Here is a 21,157-nt window from a genome sequence, read left to right on the forward strand (position 1 = left end):
ATATGTTGCATTTCTATCAATAGATCCTCCAAAACACAAAACACCATTACACACTGGACCTTTAAAGCAGAGAGAAATGGGAAACTGGTGTAGGCCTATAGAAGTGGCGTTCTACCGTATTTGAATGTTATAACCACATGTAAACGTATGCAAGTATAGTTTCAAATACATATAGCACAGCACCTCTATACCACTGCGGAAGTAACGCGTGCATATAGCCTACAGCAAGCTGTTAGAATTAACTTCCACCACGAGAGGGCAGTATTTAATTATAGCCTGGTACAATGCCACGCAAGTCAGAGCCTAATGTTTTGTCATTGAGTCTGAAATACTTAGAAGTATGACAAGTCTGTAAATATGTATAAATTATACTGACTCTCATCCGCACCCGTGAAGACAGCTTCTGTGCCCCTTGGACCTCAAAAGTGTGCCAAGGCTCATTTAGATTTAAACATTTTTAGATGTAGGCTATTTATTCCAGAAACTAACGGAAAAGCTTCATTCCATATCCTGTATCATTTTCTAGTACCGTCTGAATATAAATTATAAATTAACTAAATTCATTAAGTGAAATTGTCAATGAAAATTGTCAAAAGCGCCATATCAATAAAACCGACTGCCATCGCCTCAGCTGAAGCGCAGCAGTTTCAAGCCACATCTTTCGCCTTTTGCAAACTACTTAGTATCTTTAAATGTCGTTTGAATTGAAATCGAGTATAGTGGTCAATGTTTTGTTATCCTACTGACAAATAACACATCTTGTCATTGGGTTCACTGGTCCTGATACGACACCGGTAGTTCGGTCCACCGCTGTGCTGCGCAACGGCGCTTTACAGAGGCAGAGTAGATATCCTCATTCCGTCTTTGAGCATCCTTTAACGAATAAAAAAGGTAACGATCTGTATCTCTCTCGCTAATCGTTCTCACATCTTTCGTTACATTCATCACACACACGTGGTTACGATCTGTTGCTACGCATCCCGCGTGACTGCATTGTTTCGCCGCATCTTTCGGTTTCTGTCACATTCTGTGGGTCCAAAAGCCAAACATGGCTTTATTTATTTAGAAGAAAGAGGCCGAACAGACCCTTGCTGTTTCGCACACACAGCGTCAGAGTTAGCGTTGAAACGCAGATCTATTGTCTGTGTGAGACACACCGATGTCTGTGTTTTACCGAGACGTCTGTAAATCATGCCGCCACGTGCTCTTGCTGCTCCCGCCGGTTAACCTGAAGTGGATTCATCCACATGTAGTGCTTCGGTCGTGATGTAAATGTCAATCGTGAACACATTTTCACGCGTTTTATTGTAATTTAATTGTATTGTGCTTCGCGTGGGTCACGTAGCACTTATATTTATAACGGTTTTTATAACCTTTTATGTAACGCGTAATTCGTGGCAGTTCAAAAGCTTAACATTACGTAAATGGGCAAATACGTAGTATATGCAACAACATCCCTATAGCTTCCTGACTGCGAGTGGGAGGGGCTCTTGTGGAGTGGGCGGAGTCTCACCCGTACGACGTGTGTATGTTGAATGCAAGTTTAACAAAGAAATGTTCATCAACGTAATGAATGAGACGTATTTACTCATTTCCAGACGCCGGTAACCATTTAGGACAAATCTGTATCATTCACACAGAAAGTGACGCAGGCACCGACCGCCAATGGTAAGCGCACTGAACATCACGGATAAAGCACCGAGTTATCCTTCCGCAATTTCACACTATCATCAAAAGTTGCGTAGTCGCTTATTTTCAGACTATAATGTGTTATTCGATTCGGCTCGTGTTTTAGTTGAATTGCGCAAGTGTTTCATAACATCGGGGTTTGTTTTGAGATGTACATCTTGCACGTGGTCATGATTTTTAACTTGCATCAGTTTGTAATGAGGGGCGGGGGACGTGCCACGTCAAGTGAAACTGATAGCAGAAGAGCACTCTAAATGTATCATGGTTTCCGTTCATCATGCTTTTTGTGAAATAAACTTGCTAATGAAGGACCTGTTGGTGTTAACAAGTCAGTAATGCCGGTGAGTAAAGCTTCTTCATATGATGCCAGCATACAAGAACCATTTCTGGTTCCCCAAAGAACAATATAAAGACTTTTAATAGGTACAATTTTCTTTTTGCTACAAATAACCTTTTGTCAAAGAACTGTATTTCAGCCAAATGGTTCTTTTAAAATATGGTGTGGTAAGTATCTTTTTTTGTATAGAGTGCATTAGAGAGTGTTAAGTTTTTTTCAGTAGTCTAGTTAAAGTCTATAAGGTTTTTTTCATTAATAATATTCTTTTCATTCCAATAACTTCTAGGCTGCAAACTGTGAAATGTAATATGCTTAAATTATATGTTTAGTACACTTTCCTGAAAACCTGAATAATTGTGGACAAGCAGTCGTATTAACAACAATTTTAAATAGGTCTTGAAAGTGGCACATTACATGTACGTTTCTGTCAAGGTGACTACGATGCTATATCCTCCCTTGTTGTAAATGATGGTTTAATATTTGTTCATGAAGTATCCAAAGTATTCAACCTTCTGAATCCGTTTCATTACTGAACTTAACCTACTAATGTTCTACTAACAAGAGTAGAACGAGGCTATTTGTAAACATTCATACTACCCGTCTCTGACCACCTCTTTGAACACGGTCCAAACAGGAAATGATGTCCACCTGAGATTATTACACTTAGTGTTCATGTGTCAGTGCTTCAAGCTTAAACATTGATGATGGGCACACTTTAGATCATTTATACCACTGAGAAGCTGAAGAATAACTAGACCGCATTGCCACATCTGTGCACAAAACGATGAGGTTGTGTAAAACAGAGCAGTACATGCATGCGTGAAGCGCATTGAACCTGTGTACTTTACATGGTATGGTTGGGCTTAACCACAGGAAAATGTTCTGTAGACATCTTGAAAATGTGACAGCGGTTATCCTTTTGTGTTTTTAGGGTTCGAGCCCGTAGGGCTAGAAACCTATTGTATTTGTGGGTTTTATTATTCTTCTTCTTTGTTATTATTCTTCCCTAAAACTACATGGGCAGCCTAAACCGTAAGGCCGACAGAGCTGAGACTTGGTCAGATGGTAGTAGTCCTTGTCGCTACTCAGATACATGGACCCAGCCAAATCGGCCCATAGGTGGCGCTACAGCGATGAAAAGCGCGTTTGCACTCTTTACTCCTAAACCGTTTGTCGCACACCCAAGTGTTTTATATCATTGTAATCATTGGCTCAAAACTTAAAAAACGTATATCTCCGATTTCATTTCCGGTATGCAAATTTTTCCGCTAATTTGCATTTTATGCAAAAAAAATAAAATGAACTAGTCCCTGGATTTTTGCCCGATCGGAACCAAACCAACGCTGATGAATTCTGTGGAGAGTGAATGTGAATAATTATCAAAAAAAAGTTGAAATTTCGATTCACCATTGCTAGGGGGCGCCAAAACGTCTGAACCGGAAGTGCCATGGTTGACTAAAATGGCCATAACTTGTGAACCGTTTGAGCAATCTTCATGGGGCTTGTACCCTATGTGTAGACTCTCAGTCCGGGGTCACAGTAAAAAGGATTTGGCGCTTGGCCACTAGGTGGCGCTATAATTTACATGAACTCGAAAAGGGCTATAACTACCCAACCGTTTGCCCGATAAACTTATTATTTGGTATGGTGTGTCTATGTGTCATGCACGATGATTGTCTAAAAGGACAGTGGCGTATCTAAAGAAACATGGCGGTCATCGGCCAATGAAGTTTGAGCACTCATTAGACAGGGTTAACGGAGCCCGATCAAAACGACACTCACTGGGCTTGTTCGACTCATGGTCCAGAAGGTCTGTAAGAAATATGAACTCATTCGGCCACCGGGGGGCGAAGTAACGGTTTTAGAGTGCATAAACAATTGTATGTCACGTGACATTTGACATATACTCAAACTATTTACATCATATAATAGCTCTTCTCATTCTGAACAACTTTGCCTCTGAACACGCTTCTGTCGATTGAACGGTTTGCGAATTATCGCTGACGATGTCAAAAACCTACTTTCGCGAACTAGTCCTAGGTTTTTCGACCGATCGGATCCAAACCAATGCAGATAACATCTCTGGAGTGTGAATGTAAATAATTATCAAAAAAAAGTTGAAATTTTCTTTCACGGTTGCTTAGGGGCGTAAACATTTTAAATAGGCGGAGCCTATTACATTAAAATGCCCATAACTCGAGCACTATTAGAGATATCATCATGGGGCTTGGAACATATGTGAAGACCATCACTCCGAGATGACTTACAAAATACCGCGGCGTTTGGACACTAGGTGGCGCTATAACAGTAAAAATGGCAAAATTTACGTGTCTTTGGTTGCATAAACAATTGTGTATCACGTGACATTTGACATATACCCAAACTATTTACATCATATGATAGCACTCCTCATTCTGAACAACTTTGCCTCTGGACACGCTTCTGTCGATCAAACGGTTCGTGAGTTATCGCTGATGATGTTAAAAACCTACTTTTGCGAACTGGTCCTTGGTTTTTTACTTGATCGGATCCAAACCAATGCAGATGACTTCTGTGGAGTGTGAATGTAAATAATTATCCAAAAAAAGTTGAAATTTCTTTTCACGGTTGCTTTGGGGCGTAAACATTTTAAATAGGCGGAGCCTATTACATTAAAATGCCCATAACTCGAGCACTATTAGAGATATTATCATGGGGCTTGGAACATATGTGTAGACCATCACTCCGAGATGACTTACAAAATACCGCGGCGTTTGGACACTAGGTGGCGCTATAACAGTAAAAATGGCAAAATTGACACATCTTTGGTTGCCTTAACAATTGTGTATCACGTGACATTTGACATTTACACAAACTATCGATGTCATATGAAAGCTCTCATAATTCCAAACAAATTTGGCTTTTGAACCATTGATGTCGATCAAACAGTTTGTGAGTTATCTGTGATGATGTTAAGAACCTGCCTTTGCGAACTTGTTCTAGGTTTTTCAAGCGATTTCAAAATTTCCACCACAGTACAATTCTCTGGACTGTCTAGATCAATAACTATCAAAAACATCTTCAACTTTTTCATTTGCATGACCACTACAGGGTCCTTTATTATATTCAAGTGAACGGTGTACCTGAAAGCTCGCTTCTCCTTAACAAATAATCCAATTGACTTGCCATTGAGTACAATCATACATCTTATTAGACTAAACAAGCATGCAAAATATGATGGTTACCGGACAAGAGATACGTTTCCTGTCTCACAGGAACAAGGTGTTAGACATATAAAGCACTACACATTAAACGTTGCTCCATATTCACACGTCTATAAATATAGAACATGTCTGGCTGGTTGTAAGATGCTGTTTTGCTTAGCATAACACACACCTTTATTATGTACACCAGTTTAATTGCATGTAAACCTAAATTTCTACTCAGCAGTCACATGGCAGCAACTCAATGCAATTAGGCATTTAGACGGGGTCATTTCTTAAATGGATGTGACCAAATTAACCTGAAAAAATGATTCCCCTCAAGTGTACTCTATGTGCATATGTGTGTAATCAGGCGTAGTGTCTGTGAACCGTTGCTGACCGTATCTATAATTTTTCAGGCGTTGGGAGTATCTTCCACTTGGGTGTTTTAGGATGAGAGTCCTCGGCCTACTTGATGAAGGCAAAGATGCTTTGGATGCCTTAAAAGTGCTCGAACCCGCTAAATGCTGCTTGCAGCTTTAATTTATTTTGTCTTCGTTGTATATGCATCATCATTATATGCATATTTATTGTGTATCTTTAGTGGGTTGCTCTTTTGAAATATTAGATGTTATATGTTATGCATGCAGTGTTAAGAATACCAAGATCCACGATCATCTTGATAATGAACGCTCAGTGATTTTACTCAAAGAACAATAAGTCCCTATAAATGTTTATGCATTAGTCTGGTAAGGCAGTTTTTATTTTCATAATTTGTGCTCCTATACATATTCACATTCATCAGACCGAAAATCTAATGTCCATGTTTTTCAGAAATGTTCTGAACCAAAAGTCTATAAAGCCCAATTAACTTTATGGTGTCCAGCTTAAACAAACACATGAAAGAAATGAAAACTGAACAAATTTGACGGATGCCGGAATGAAAAATTGTGCGTTTTTTATTCTTGGCTGGAAAACACAATCCAGCATGCCAACATTTATTTTTACGATTTTCTTTTCTCCAAACCATGTTGTTGTCTGTGTTTAAAGACCGAGTACCTGAGATTGACGGATTGGACACTGAGTTGAACATTTGCCAAGGCATTGCACAAACTTTGTTATCTTAATGAATGCAGATAGAGACTAACTTCTTTGCTATAAATTCACTGCCGATAATACCTCCGTGTTAGTAATCCAACAGAAAATAAATGAATATTAAAAAGAGCTTTTATTCATAGGCGACTCTGATGCCCTGAGATGTTACTGCATTTAAATAGGAATTCCCCTCACGCTTGGTCACACAATATTACCGAGTTGGTTTATGAAGTGTATTTCTGTCTGATATTACAATAATTTATTTGGTCCTGCATTAAATGCTATCTATATGGAAAATACGTCATTTGATTTTAAAATGTAGCAACACACATATACTGTACAGTATACTTTTTTATTATAGTGCACAGACACGTTGGTATGCTACATATTATTGTGTGTTGTTAGTTGAGTTGAAGCAGTGTTTGGGGCTGTTTTATCTTTGTTGGGTGGAGCTGAGGAGGTACAGCACACATTGTATCATACTACTACAGATGTTCCCTTGTAATCTTGCCCTTGCAGCCCAAAAAGACAGATACCCTGTTCAGTTGCCCTGAGCCTTAAAACAACCTTTAAACAGCTACTTGTTTGAAGATTGTATACCTTTGCATGTTGGGTCTGGTCAGTCCAGCAGGAAACCTTACAGTGCAGGTGCTCGATCACTATTTGGTTATTGATGGTGATATTGACCAGAATGGTCCAGAATGTTTTTTCTTTCTGAAACTACATGTCATTATCAAGTCTTTTTTAAAGTTAAACTATACATTCCCACTACAAAGATAAAACAAATATAAAGCTTTTTATTTTGTTTTGGTGGATGGATGGATGGATGGAAATTCAACATTTAGTGATAACAATAGTAGCCAATAACCATTTCTGTATATTATTATTGCTAGAAAATTCATATTAATTTGTTAAAAGTCCAGGAACTTTCTTTTCTCATGTCACTGCAATATCAGTTGTAAAATTTATGTGCGAAGCCCCCAACTCATTCCGGAAAGAGTACATTGTGTGGCGCAAGAGACAACACAATACTGATAAGAGAGAGTTTGAGTCAATGGTCCAGAGAGATTGTACTCACTGTTTATCTTAAGGGTTATCTTGCTGCTTTTTGTAAATAAAAACATATTTTCTAAAGGTTAGTGGAGGTGAGTTGTGGTACACTTGACTTATAACCTAGTTATGTATTTGCTTTTTCTTAACCTTGAGCTAGTGTAGTATATTTTTGTCTGGTAAATTAAATGGTTGATGTTGTCAGTTACCTAGCCCAATGGGGTTTTGATGTTCTCTTTGACGTAATGTTTATAATGAATAAATCTGTTAAATGCTCTAATTGACTAAATGTAATGATAATACAATTTTACTTATAACTGTACTTAAAAACGTAGAAGAGATACAATTGTTCAATTTCTGTAGCGTGACAAGCAATTATAACTATATACATTTTAACCATAAAACTATAAATCAACCAAGTTTTTGTGAAAGTTCATATGCTAGTTTTAAATTCAGAAATTTTTAAATAGATGAGAATGTGTGATGTGGACTGTTGGCTTGTGTCGAGTTGAGTTAGTCACTACAACAGAGTGATTTACCATAATCCAGTTAGAGGCCGTTTACACCAAAAATATACGTCTGTTTACACGGAAACGGCGTTTTAGGGGACTGAAAACTTTTGAAAACAGGTCTCAAAGTGTAACTTTTTGGAAAACACATCATTTTCATTTCCATGTAAACTGCAAGACGGAACTTTCTGAATTCAATTTCCTCACGCACATGACGCTGCTCCACTATATATTAACGTTCCCTGGCAAATTGTGGATTTACTGCACCAATAAGATCGGCAGACTTTTAACACACGTATACATCGACCAACGGTATAAAAAGCCCTTTTGGCTTATAACTGTGCATGTGTATGTGGCAATGCACATCCTGTTTCTATACTCAACAACACCGCCATCCACTGGCCTGGCGTGCGTACGACAGCGTTTTTGTTTTCGCGTTCCTGGATCCGTTTCGATAACGCTGTCAACGCTGAAACTTTTCAAAACCGCAAAGGAAAAACGTTTCTGTTTTTCATCATGTAAACGTGGCTTTTGTGTAGTGATACTGACAGCGTCTCTTTTATTGTGAAGTAGTTTGGATTTGTAAGATCACAAATGTGACCTCGGATCATAAAATTCCAATGTGCTTCTTCACAATATTTGTTGTTGTTGTTGTTGTAGTGACATCCAATAATTCAACAAACAAAACAAAATAATGTAGATCCATGTTAGAAGTTTTCTTAAAATCTAATCAATTTGCCCACAAACTAGACTTTAAAAATGAGGATAGATTAATCTGGTAAATTATTGTAGTTTTTATAGTTTTTAGTAGTTTATGCTGAGTTTACCATATAAGCATCCTCTACATAATTATTTTTACACTATTGTAACATCACACTTTGTAGTCTTACCTAAACTGCATCTACACTCCCCAGCCAGCACATGGTTAATGTTTCTGGGTCTTATCAGTACTTATGAAATGATTGTTTTAGAAAGAGAACAACATAGTCGGGAGCTAACAGTTGCTTTTTCCCATCTTCTACCCTCCTCCTCCCTGTCACATGCTCCTTTCACAGCATAGAAAAGTTCCAGGACTAACGCAGAATTAACACAAAGCAGAGACGCCACCTCAGCCCAACACCACAAACCAGCAAGCTACTGAACGAGCAGAAAGAAAAAAACATTTGTGGGAGAAGCCGCGCACAGCAGAGACTGAGAGTCACAGCCAGAAACTCAAAACGTGTCCCAGTGAGCACAGAGATCCTGCGGCCGGGGACGGGCATCCTTCCTGAAAGGGGACCCACGCTTTAGAAGAATGGAGGAGAAACAATTTTCTGGCATTTTGGTGAGTCAATTCACTTGGATTTTGTACATTATTTTTTAAATTAACATTTACCTATTTTTCAATCTCGTATTAGATTTTTATTTCATAATAATGCTACCTGATAAGATGTTATGAATCGCCCTTTTAGTTGAACTAAAGCAGGCCAAAATGTTGTGGATCAGGCCACAATTCTAATCGTCTAACACTCAGTTTTTAGCAGATTAACATTTTAAGTTTTGAGAAAAGAATTAATTGTTGTGTTAAGCATGCGTTTTTACACTAAGCTGTTTTGTCTGCCTGCACTAGAAATACTTCCAAGAGTTGAACTAAACACGTTTTCATTGATTGAATCTTTGTGGTGTAAAGACCCTTAAAAGAAATGAGTACAAAATGTACAGAAAGCTTCTTAAAATCGACAACTATGGATTAAAAGAATATAATGGAGGTACATTTAACAGAGAATCTAGAGGAGAAAAGAACGATGTTTTGCCATGCTTTGAAACCTCACACGAGTACACAAGACCCAAATTGTGCGGGATACAATGTGTTATAATCCTCTGTTTCAGTGATGGATTATTATAATTAACATTTATTCTTCAGTGATTAAAAAGCAATTTTAATTTATCAGCCAAGTTAGAAATGGAGAGGCTGTAATGCAGTATTTCTGAATCCCGACAGCTCTGTTTGTTAACTGCTGCTCTGCTGAAGGCACCGATGTGACATGAGAGTGTTTGATGGGACTTTTGTTTTCAAAGACCGAGACCTAGTACAAGAAAGTAAACGCGTCCATTAAAATAAGATGTATTATTAATTTGTGCTTTATAAATCAAAAACCAGAAGCAACAACAGTAGCTATAAATACATCTAAAGTCATTATATATGATATGTTTTTACTCTTACTGAATTTTAGTTTCATAGAGGGCAGTAAATTGTGTGAAGTGTCAGTGTTTTGTGTGGAGCAGGTGCAAGGCTGGACTGTTTGTCTTTGTTAGCATTGAGTAATGTTGTACTTTGTTTTGTGGCTTTAAGTGGATAGTGTGTTTCTGGTTCTGCGGCATGCTGTTATACCCCACTGTACAGAAATGGGGTTTTACGCCTCGCACCACTTCTCCATTTCAGCTGATCACATTTCATTCATAGCCGTGAAACGAGGCATCCATGTTTACGTGAACCATCTGGGAACATTTCTAATATTTGATGCTGTACATTTTAGGTTTAAGCATGGACCCATTTAAAAGAGGATTACAATATTCCGTTCCTTTATATATGTATTGTTATTCCATCTAAACGTGACCTGTAGCTCAGCACTGAATTCCATCACATTTACTGGCAAAACCATAATCATTGTTTCCCTTTAAATCTTGTTTTATTGCCACATTGTAATAAGGTAAGTTTAGTTTGTCATTTTACTTACCTAAGAAAGTACTGTGTAGTATAAGGTAACCGCGTGGTATAAGTTGAGGTTTAGGGGTTCAGGGTTAGTACCTAGTTATTACCCAGTTATTCTATTTACTGTAATAAGTACACAGTATGTACATGGGGAACAGGACTGTAAAATAAAGTGCTACCCTATTTGACTTCAAAGTATGTGGTACCCTTCATTGCAGAGGTTGGGTGCTCAAGAAAGACTTTTTGAGTGGCACGTTTGTTTACTCATCATTTCGATCGACTGGTCGTGATTGGGAGAGTGACACCTCACTGGACACAAATAGTTTTGCTTGATGTACAGTTTCTGGCCCATGAAAGAGAGTCCTTGAATCTTCCCTAGCAGATGCTGTCAGAAGACTTGCATGCCTGTGCCAGTACTGTAAACAGTTTTTAAAATCCTCTTTGTGTCCGACAGATGCTGTTCAGCTTGAAGAATATCCTGACGTGTTGACAATGAGATATCAGCAGCATAACGTCCATTGTTACTCTCTGTCTATTGACAGTGACAGTAGTGATTGTGAAAGCTGAAGTAACCCAAAACATAATTAGAGTCGAGTAAAATGACATGAAAGGAATTAACGCTCGAGCTGTCAGACAGTAAGAAACCGTTGCAGAGGAACTCTTAGCTCTGATGACCTTTTGCTTTACTCACTGTTTTCTGTCCTTTGGCTTTGCTCCAACCTTTCCCAGGGGTTGTTAATGTGTGCTGCTGACTGTGAAGTGGAAATTAAGCAAAAAATAATTTTGGATCCCTAAGACTTTGTTTTCTTCAATCCCACGGGATGCTTAGCTATTGCTGCACATTATTGTGCCTTGTGTACTCAAACATGGCCAAGCACTAATCAACGAATATGCAATAAAACTAGTCACTAGTAAATTGCGCAGAAGTAAAAAACAGGCTTTGCTCAAAACTTTGCCGAGTTTCCTCAAAGTCACTCAAACAGTCCACACAAACGGCGCTCCTCGTGTGCTTGAAAATACAAAGAAAGTTTAGCTTTAGCACATGTTTCTAATCCTCGTTCAAATAAAAAACACAAATAAAAACCATAAATATTTGCTGAAAGGGTCCATTTTACACTGCTTGGAACAAATAGTATCTATACTTTTTGTGTTTTGAAAACAATTTACAATTCAATATATCATAATAAACAATATATAGATTGATCATATATCCTGAAAATCTGCATCATCCTGGACGAATTTTATTAAAGAAATGATTGCAATATGTTCTTTGAACGGTTTATCTTAAAACCTATGATGCTGCCTAAGATGTTTTCCCATCAGGAGTGTGTTTGTGGTGCTTTAAATGCGTCCAAGTTTCAGTCATTATCGGTTGACATGAATTTACATTTATGCTTTTGGCAGACGCTTTATCCAAAGCGACTTACATTGCATCATACTATACATTTGTTTCTAAGTAGGTGCAATCCTCTGGGATCAAACCCACGACAATGCCATGCTCTACCACTGAGCTACAGGAAAGCCAAATAAATAAATCCTCTTATTCGAACCGTTTTCATGCTTCGTTTTGGTTCATTTATGTTTATTCATAATCAAAAGTCTCAGTCTTAGAGGATGAGGGTCAACATTAAGGCCATTCTTAGGTCAGCAGCACTTTTAGACTTACGTAAGGAACATATTGAGCTGTTCGTCACCCACATAAGCTACAGCGTTCGTGTCTTTGTAACCGTGCAACCGTAGCGCCTTCAGGGGCATGAGAACAGATGTGGTCGAGTGCGGGGGAAATCAAACATGATTTCTGTCTATGTTTGAGCCACTGACTTTCCTGTCTTTGGAGTGCAACAAGACCAAAGAGAAGGCAGCCACCGTGGAGTACGCACAATTGGAGGACAAAGGCCACCAAATGCCAAACACGTCCACTGCTGCGATTCCTTTAAAAAACACTCCTCTTTTCCTAAAGGGCCTATTGAGTCTCAGGCTTTGGATTTCATTAGAAGTAACCACTCAGGCTGAAAATTTTGTTTTTCTGTTTCTTCCTCTCGCTTTTATATTTGAAGGTACCCCTATTCTGCCAAGACTAAACAAAAATGCGGACGCTTTTTGTCCTCACCAGCTGAAATTATGGACTGCAGTTTATCGCTGCGTTCCACCCACCCTGCTTCCTAAATCTTCTCATCTTTTATTAATATTATTTTTAACGGTTGACTTGAAGTCCCTCAAAGCCTTTTCAGCTCATATTTAGGTAATTTGTTGCGCTTGAACCCGACCTGCTCCCCCCCCGTGCTGGTTAGAATAGAAGAAAAAGGCCTGGGTTGTGGAGGGGTCTGCTGTTCTCAGGGTTTCTCCAGAGAAACAGCCCCTTGACCTATTATTTATCATTTTGAAGCTCTCCATGTTAAAAGATCACAGCAGCACAACCCTATCCATTGTGTTTACCAAATCATGTAAAAACTTAAGCCTTGAATAGCAGAATTTCTGCATTTTAAATCAAAGCATGTTTATTTTTTATTGTAAGAGACTTATTGTAAGAGATTTCAGTTTGTGTGTCACTGGGTGTCAAACCTATAACCTTAATGTGGATAGTGCTATGCTCTACCAGTTGAGCTACGGAAACACAAGGATTTTTGAAGCTGAAGTATATTTTGTCTTTAACAATATGGATTATTGATCTTGACAGTTTAAAATCAGTCTCACTCTTTTTTGGTGCTGTATTACACAACAAACTATAAAAATGTCCCATAAACAATTGTGTAATTTGCTATCAAATGACTCTAATGTTTTTTGTGAGCGTAAACAGTGCTCACTGTGTGCCTCTCATGTACCCTTGACAGGAAGCTTCGCTTGAGTGTCACAGAGTCTCTACTGCTTTGTACTGGTTTCTTTTGTGTGCTGAGAGAAAAGAACTTCACCCCACAGACAACTTGTAAACTCTATTCTGTAGTTCAGGGTCTCTACCCTCTTGAGTTGAAAGAAGATTTTCAACTGTTTGTCAAAACATGGATGGCCCTAATACACGGCCCTGTAACCATATGTAAGTCAACAAAATATCACATGACTTTTGATTTAACAAATGAATCAAATACCAACTTTCTCCCCCTAAGACTCAACTAAAGCTTGATTGTTTGTTTTCACTGTTCTGATTGGCTGACAGTTAATCCATGTGAGGCAAGTCACAGTCACATGTACATCAATTTCGTCCTCAGCAATGGTCCCATATGTTTGTTGAAATGTGTATGTTGTGTGCTTTTTCCAGCATGATTTGTGCCCAAGCTATTCCTCTGAGCCCCATTCTCCCGGAGGAGATCTGAACTACACGCTATTTATAAAGAATTAGCAGCTGGGGCCCTTCTAGCCAAATTATGGCAGGAGGTAGTGTGAGTGGGGGTGAATCGTGGAAGTTTCAGGTTAATCCAAGCGTTGGAAATTGCTCTTCATCGTCCAAAAAGCCATTGGACCAGGCAGACGTCACAGACTCTTTCTTCCCCATACACACACACACACACCAAAGGAATGGGGCAGGAAGTTGTTTTCAGGCGAAGGTCCATAAATATGTCTTTGTATTGCCCCCAACAATGACCGTGCCAGACTTTTCACTAGCACGTCTGGCCCGACATGAATTCGGATTAAGATTCATTACTTTGCTTCCTGCTGTACAAAGTAAGCATTTTTTTTTACAAGAAGTTACAAACAAGAATGACACCCAATTTGGTGGCATTGTCATCACTGTTGAAGTGTAATTGAGAGTGAGAGCATATTAAATTGATTTGTAATGATAGACAAGGAATATGTATTCAGAGTGATCAATGGGATCCGGTTATATAATATTCTTCTTCATTTGAACCCTGTTAATAGGAGCCATTTTACGTATATTGGAATGATACGAAATGATCTCTGCAAATTGGCCAGTTTCAGTTTTGTGAGTTTTCACTTTCTATTTCTCTGAACGCTAATTTCTTCTAAAACTAGTTAGCTTCACTATTTGAACATTTTGGAAAATGTTTCTCAATTCTGTAAAACGCACCAAGTCACATTGCTTTCAGCTGATTGGTCAAAGCAAAACTTGCGAAATCGCCAAAATGTTGACCGTTTAAAGTTATTATACCTTTATTTTGTGAAAAGTCATTTTTGTTCTTTTTTATTAATTTTGTTTAATCTTTATATCTCTCTACTAATCACAGTTTTATAATCACAAGTTTTCATCTGTTATGCTAAATTAAGAAGAAAATGTATTAATATTTAATGTAGTCATGATTCATGATGCTAGTTACGGTTTTAAAACAGAAACAACACTTGTCAGTAACTTGTGAGTAAGTGAGGTTTTTTGAAAAAACTTCTGATGTTTAGCAAGACCACTTCCTCTGTTTGGCAGTGACATTATGTAAATCACTTGTTTGTTAAGTATGACCATAGAAATGACTCAATTGTGTTTTCCTATTTTAGATATTACCAGCATGACTTTATGTAAACCGCACAGTCCATCAGCCTTTCTGTTGTCTTGTGCAGGGGCTAAACATCTTGTGAGTAGATAATCTAAAACTGTGGTCCTCTGTTTTGTGTGTCTTTGCTTAGAGTTGTTTTTGTGTGTTGGACATACCACTCTGGATTGTAAATAGGCCAAAAGAGAGTTCCGGAAGGAGACGGCTCATCAAAGCCTGCAATAAGTTTGAAAAAGTGACGTTTTCAGTCAGCAGTAGTATTTTAGCACTCACTGAGCCCCTCTTGTTCTGCTTGTCAATAGAAGAAACGTGCTCTGAATGGGAAACACCTGCTTAAGGGCTTTTGCTGGAAGTGACACTCACCAAAGCTCTCTGGTGAAATTGGAAACCTCTTGTGTTACTTTCCTATTTTCAGGTTACGTTAGAGGATGTGCTACAGATATTCACCTTGGTTGTTAGCTCCACAGGACCCACGAGTCTAAATTGATGGCAGCATCTTCTTATACAGAGCAATTTAGCTCTGTGCTTCTGTCTCTTGATGTTTGATTTTATACTTTAGTAGGGTTATGACTGAAAGGAAGGTTGTAAAATGTATGGCTGATGGTTAAGCGTTTCGTTTGTTGACTCATAGGGTGCAAGTGCTATTTTTAATTGCAGTGACATAAATCATAAATGGTACTCTTAATGAAGGCATTTAACATTTTCATAGTTGCCATTTTGTCCAGAGCGACTTGCGGTATACATTTTATTAGTACTGTATGTGTGATCTCTGGGATTAAACCCGTGACCTTTTCATTGCTAACGAAAAGCTTACCAACTATGCTGCAAGAACACACAGAGTTATTGTAAAGCGATGTGTATGATAAAGAATTCAAGGGTTGTGATTCAAGCAGTTATTCGAAACAATTACAGTTGTTACAATATATCACATTTCAATAACTGACACTAGGAATGTCACAGTATTACAAAATTGATCGTATTAGAAACCGTATTAAAACATTTCAAATATACAATAACAATATATTAAATTATTATTATTTATAAAGATTCAATAACACCTGAAGATTGTTGATTTATTGAAAACAAATAGATATGTACACCGTGAAATCTTTTAGCCACAATAAGTGTGTTGTGAACATCTGTCGGCCCTAACAGTGTTGGCAATTGACAGTCTATTCTCCACTTTCATGATAATATCTTTATAACCAGCCAATATCTACATTGGTATTAATTTATAATATTTTTCGGGCACTGCGTATTCGAGATGAGTGTCCAATTTGGAGATCTTAGCCCCAGTGTGCACACTTGTTTTGTGTCCTTCTAATGAGTTTTGTTTTCATGTTTTTATTCAGTTTCAATGCCTCAGTCCTTCTTTTGCTCTTATCGCTTGCCATTATGCTATTGATATGGGGCAGTGCAAATAGAGTGTACATATCCTCATTAGAAGTGAGTGTTTTTGTGATGGGAGGCGAGGCCCCGTGCTGCTGCTTGACTAATAGGGGTTGGCTGGGGCCTCTGAGGAGTCTCTAATGACCGGCTGTGTCAGATTCCCTTACAGCTGGGCTTGTGGCTCAGACACAAGGAGCTGCCCGAAGCTATGCGTGCGTATATGTGTTGTGTGGGTGTTACAAAAACATCAACAAGATCTTAATCAGTTGTCTGTAGTTGGTGGGACATCCTGAAAAGGGTACATGAAAGTGAAATGATTTTTTTGCCATATTTTGACTTGATCTGCATGTTGATGTCATGGACGTTTTCATACAGCCAGACCACACCGGATTGTGATTGGTGTGCGCTCCGACTAATTGGAATCTAACTAAGTTCATTTAATTAAATCCAAGTAATGTACAATAAAATATGAATATAAATTAAAGCAACCGTGTGACATGCATTCTGACTTATTTACAATGTTAAACATGTGCTGTCTTCCCATGCTTGACATGGTCGACTAGTTGGATGTAGTATTTCTGTGCTCGATACACTCCCCCAGCGTTCATATAGGTTTCGGAAAGTTTTTTTTAACATGAAAATCTGTTTCGTTACAACTTTGCTTAGTCCCTTAGTGGGCAATTCTCCCGGAAAAGCAAGGCAATGCGAAAGAAATGGCCCGACGAGTGTCAACCGATGAGCGATTGGAATACCCGCTTACCATCAAGATTGGCTGCGCTGTGGGCCTGCAGCTGCAGCTAGTTACTCTTGCACTAGTGAGAGAACATGAGGTGGTTTTGTTTGTTCACAGACATTTTTGTGATGCCTGTCAAAAAAAGGCACAGGCAAAGGCTTCGATTACGGCAGGCATTCGCTGTGTCATTGTTTTGTTAAATTTCTGCAATGTCCAGAATGTCCTTTTATATTTTAGTTATTTGTTTAGTTTTATTTCAGCATTAATGTGTCCAGCATACATTTTTGCCAAGATTTTATATTGATGATGGGAGAGTCGGACCGCTGCGCAAAGTCTTCTCCAGCACATCCCAAATATTCTCAATGGGGTGAAAGTTCAGTTTATGCTCATGCGTAGGTCCTATGCCGTAGCCTACGCAGAGCCCTGTACCCAAGCCTGACGTGCACCTCTCCCAAAATGTAACAATGCGTCAGCTCAACGCGGACCCTACAAGAACCGCAAGCGCTGTGATTGGTCTGTTTGAACTCCTCCCTCAGGTCAAAAATAACAAGTCATGTTTACTCAAACGCCTTTCTCAATTGTAAAAGTACATTATTTGTTCTCCTGTATTTATCATCTCAAGCTACAGCAAAAGTGACTGTTAACTTGCCAGCTATCACTGCTAACGCTTCTTGAATAAGCTGCTTCTTCTTCGGCTCTTGTCTTTGTTACACAAGCAACATGGGCGTGGACACTGACGCCTAGCGGTCATTGCCTGTCGACGTGTACAACGACGCAGATGTATAAATGGAAACCGGCATGTCGCCTACGGCGTAGAGGCTACGATGTATGTCCGTTGCAGAAGTAAAAATCAGGGCTTACGGTTGTGGACTCTTTCACAATTTGAGCCCGACGAATCCTGGCATTGTCATCTTGGAATATGCCTGTGCCACCAGGGAAGAAAAAACAAATTAACTGTGGATATAACACTGAAATTGAGTCATATGTCTGTGTTTTGTTGGCAATGGGTGTGCACATGCTTTAGTTCCACCCCGTAGCGTTGAATGTTTTTTGAAAAAATCGTAAAGCAACATTTTTTCCCATTACACTTTTAAAATCACAAATGAAACCTAAATTGCACACAGTCAAAACAATGTAGATAAACAAGTAGGACTCAACAATTGGCTAGTCATTACAGTATTGACTGTACACAGACTGTTGACAGATGCATCTACTCTAAGCACTAGATAATGAATTTAACTTAGCCAGAAATTTTACAGTATAACTTTAGTTTCATATGTGTAGTTATGTGTAAAGAGATGCTCATCTTTATGTGTGCCTAAAGGCTCAGACAGTACAGATGTAGTTTATGTTCAGCTCTCAGAGCATCGTCAATAACTCGCAGGCATACTAAGCCTCACATCTAAAAATAATTTTTACTGTGATGGATAGAATGTGAGGCATAATTTGTTAAATGATATATTTCTTTCTCTCTTTGAATGTAAAAACTTAGAAAACTTGAGACCAAGGTTTTTTTGGGTTTAAATCTATGTTTTATCATTGTATAGATAGTTGTACAATCTCATGATCAATATCCAGGAAGTATGATTCAAGAAATTATGATGCTTTGAATCAATGCAACATTGTGAAAAGCACCATAAAAATATAATTGTATTAAAATAAATTGCAGTCCAGTGGGAAAAAATGACACGTATGATGTTAGAGGGCGATATCACAAAGTAAAATTTTTATTTTCAATCCCATATTTTTAATGTGGAGTCAGACTTTAGATCCCCATATGTCAGGATGAGAGAGAGTAAATAGGGAAAGTGAACTCAAAAATTAAAATTTTATCACGCCTAAAATCAACCCTCGTGTCATTCCAAATGACAAATGCCTCTTTCTTCTGCGGTTCATAAAAGAGGATATTTTGAGAAATGTCTAAGTGGTTTTTGGTCCATACATTGGAAGTCAATGGGGGCCAATGTTGTTTGGTTACCATTCATTGTTATAATGAAAACATCAACTGCATTTGATGACCATGTGTGCTTTGGTCCATTCCAGATTGTGGAGTTGATACAAGTGTCAGTGCTGTATCTTTTTTTGCAACCGTCCGCTCATTAAATGCGTCACCACCATTGTACACCTCTATCAAATGCTCATTAGGCTAAGTGCCACAAGTCTGTCAACTTTTAACACCAATAACAGGATACTCGGTTGGGTCCACTGCCAAGAGCTGCAAATGAGAGCCTACCCTTTTGGAGAAACCTTTTTGTCAGTATCTTTTCACATGAATTGTTGTGCCGCTTCTTTCAAGCCTGTAATGACCTCACTCGTTCTTGTCTACATATGGGTTGGTAAATCGAATAACCTGCAAAGAGACAGTAGGCTATATACTTCCGCTGGCCTCTTGCGGGACCTTACAGGGGAGTTGGCAATGTCAGAGAACGAGGATTTGAAAGTCAAGTGTGGCTGAATGGGAGCGTTGGTGGTCTGGGTGCAGCTGCCTCGAGAACAAGTGGACGAAATGCGGATACAGCGAGAGTAGCATGCCTCATGGAAGTGGACCTCTCCTTACTTTTGTCTTTTATCGTGCTGGCCGGCCGCTGAAAAGCTTGGCAGTGACTGTGACTCCAGGCAGCTAAGCTAGCAGCTCATAGCACTCAGTATGCAGCCAAAGTCCTGGAATGACAACGACTCCATTCATTGTGGAGGTAAAGGCAAAGGCTGTGGATCTCTTCTGTCTGTTTTTTCAGAATGGGGATACAGAAGGAGGGGGGGTGCTTTCCCTAACCTAAAGTACAGCTTGATGAGGAGGTGAGGGGAGGGAGAGAGAGAAGCAGAGCGGGAGAGAGAGAGAGTGAAGGAGGGAAGGAGGGAGGGAGGGAGTGAGTGAAAGAAAGTGGCGGTGGTGGAGGGGGACCTTCCACGCAGAGTGATTGAAAGAGGCGGAGAGGAAACAGAACTCCATCAGATGAAATGAGGTGAAAATAATTCAGGCATTAATCAAGCCCAGCCGAAAGGAAGGGGTTCTTTTTCCTGTCTCTCGGCGGAAGCGAACGCAAAGGTGTGAATGAAGAACTCGAGAGTTGAAGCGAGACAACTACCGGTCAGTATTGAATCATGTCGGAGTCCAACAGCAGCGCAACGCGTACGGCCGATCAGGTCAGTCCATCATCTAAATTTTTTTATCGCAAACAGATTTTAATTTTCCAGCAAAACATAGTTTTCCGGAGAGAGGGAAATTCAAAATTTTGCATCTCTCGAGTGAGAGAGCGCGAGCGTGTTAACTGTCGCATCAAAGCGGCGATTGTACAGAGCTGCCCGGACGACGGTGCAGGGTCCTGAAAGAACTGAATTAATCAAGACTTTGCATTGTCTGCAGTGCCTTATTTTTCGGCCATCATTCAGGGGGCCTGTGACGACTCAATAGCCTTCGGACCACGTGAGAAAGGGGCTGTAGCTTTTTAAAAACCAGACCACGTGTGGGCCAACTGAAAAGTTTTTATAACAAATTGCAGTGGGAAGTTCTGGCGATGCTGGTGGAAGGGTATGTGATAAAGTTTCCAAGGAAGTGGGCAGGAGAGACTGAGCTGAATGCAGCCTGGCCCATATTTCTCCTCTTTTTTTTTCTCTCGCCTTACCTCCTTTTTAGTCACCAAGGCACTTAAACAGTCTTGGGGAAGATTTGTTGGAAATAAAACGTATAGATATCCGATAAGGCGCATTGTGCCTTAGAGATTTACGCGCAGGGCTAATTTCGGTCGCATCCCTTCCTTTGCTTCTGTTTCCGTTCATATATTCCGCAAGTGCAAATTAGGAGAAAGTAACAGTCGGGTAATTTGAGAAAAAACCCGGACGCGACAAAATGAGATTGCTTTCGGTAGGTGATGAAGATAAAACGTGCTTTTTTTAATTGAGAGATGATGTGGCTGGTTTTAAGTATTGGAAGTGTGTGTTTATCAGCGTGATCTTGCTTAGTCTGTAGGGTTGCCAGGAATGTTAGTCTTTAATTAAATATGTTTCATATATCTGAAGTTCAGGAAAACTGCATTGTCATTAAATT

The 21,157-nt window shown here is 39.2% G+C and overlaps 1 protein-coding gene across 4 annotated transcripts in view; it reads left to right on the forward strand.

Moving 5' to 3' along the window:
* Nucleotides 1-1,467: 1,467 nt before the first annotated feature.
* slc6a9 (solute carrier family 6 member 9) overlaps nucleotides 1,468-21,157 on the forward strand; it is a 42,629-nt gene continuing 22,939 nt past the window's right edge. The window contains exons 1-2 of one of the 4 annotated variants that reach the window (XM_079452493.1): nucleotides 1,468-1,668; nucleotides 8,923-9,186. In XM_079452493.1, the coding sequence (XP_079308619.1) occupies nucleotides 9,157-9,186 (30 nt within the window). In that variant the 5' untranslated portion in view covers nucleotides 1,468-1,668; nucleotides 8,923-9,156. Of the gene's footprint in view, nucleotides 1,669-1,895; nucleotides 2,031-8,917; nucleotides 9,187-20,021; nucleotides 20,257-21,157 lie in introns of those variants that run through there. The other 3 variants (XM_079452491.1, XM_079452492.1, XM_079452490.1) reach the window with 3 other exon arrangements.

Source organism: Barbatula barbatula (assembly GCF_947034865.1).
Source record: "Barbatula barbatula genome assembly, chromosome: 3".
NCBI lineage: Eukaryota > Metazoa > Chordata > Actinopteri > Cypriniformes > Nemacheilidae > Barbatula > Barbatula barbatula.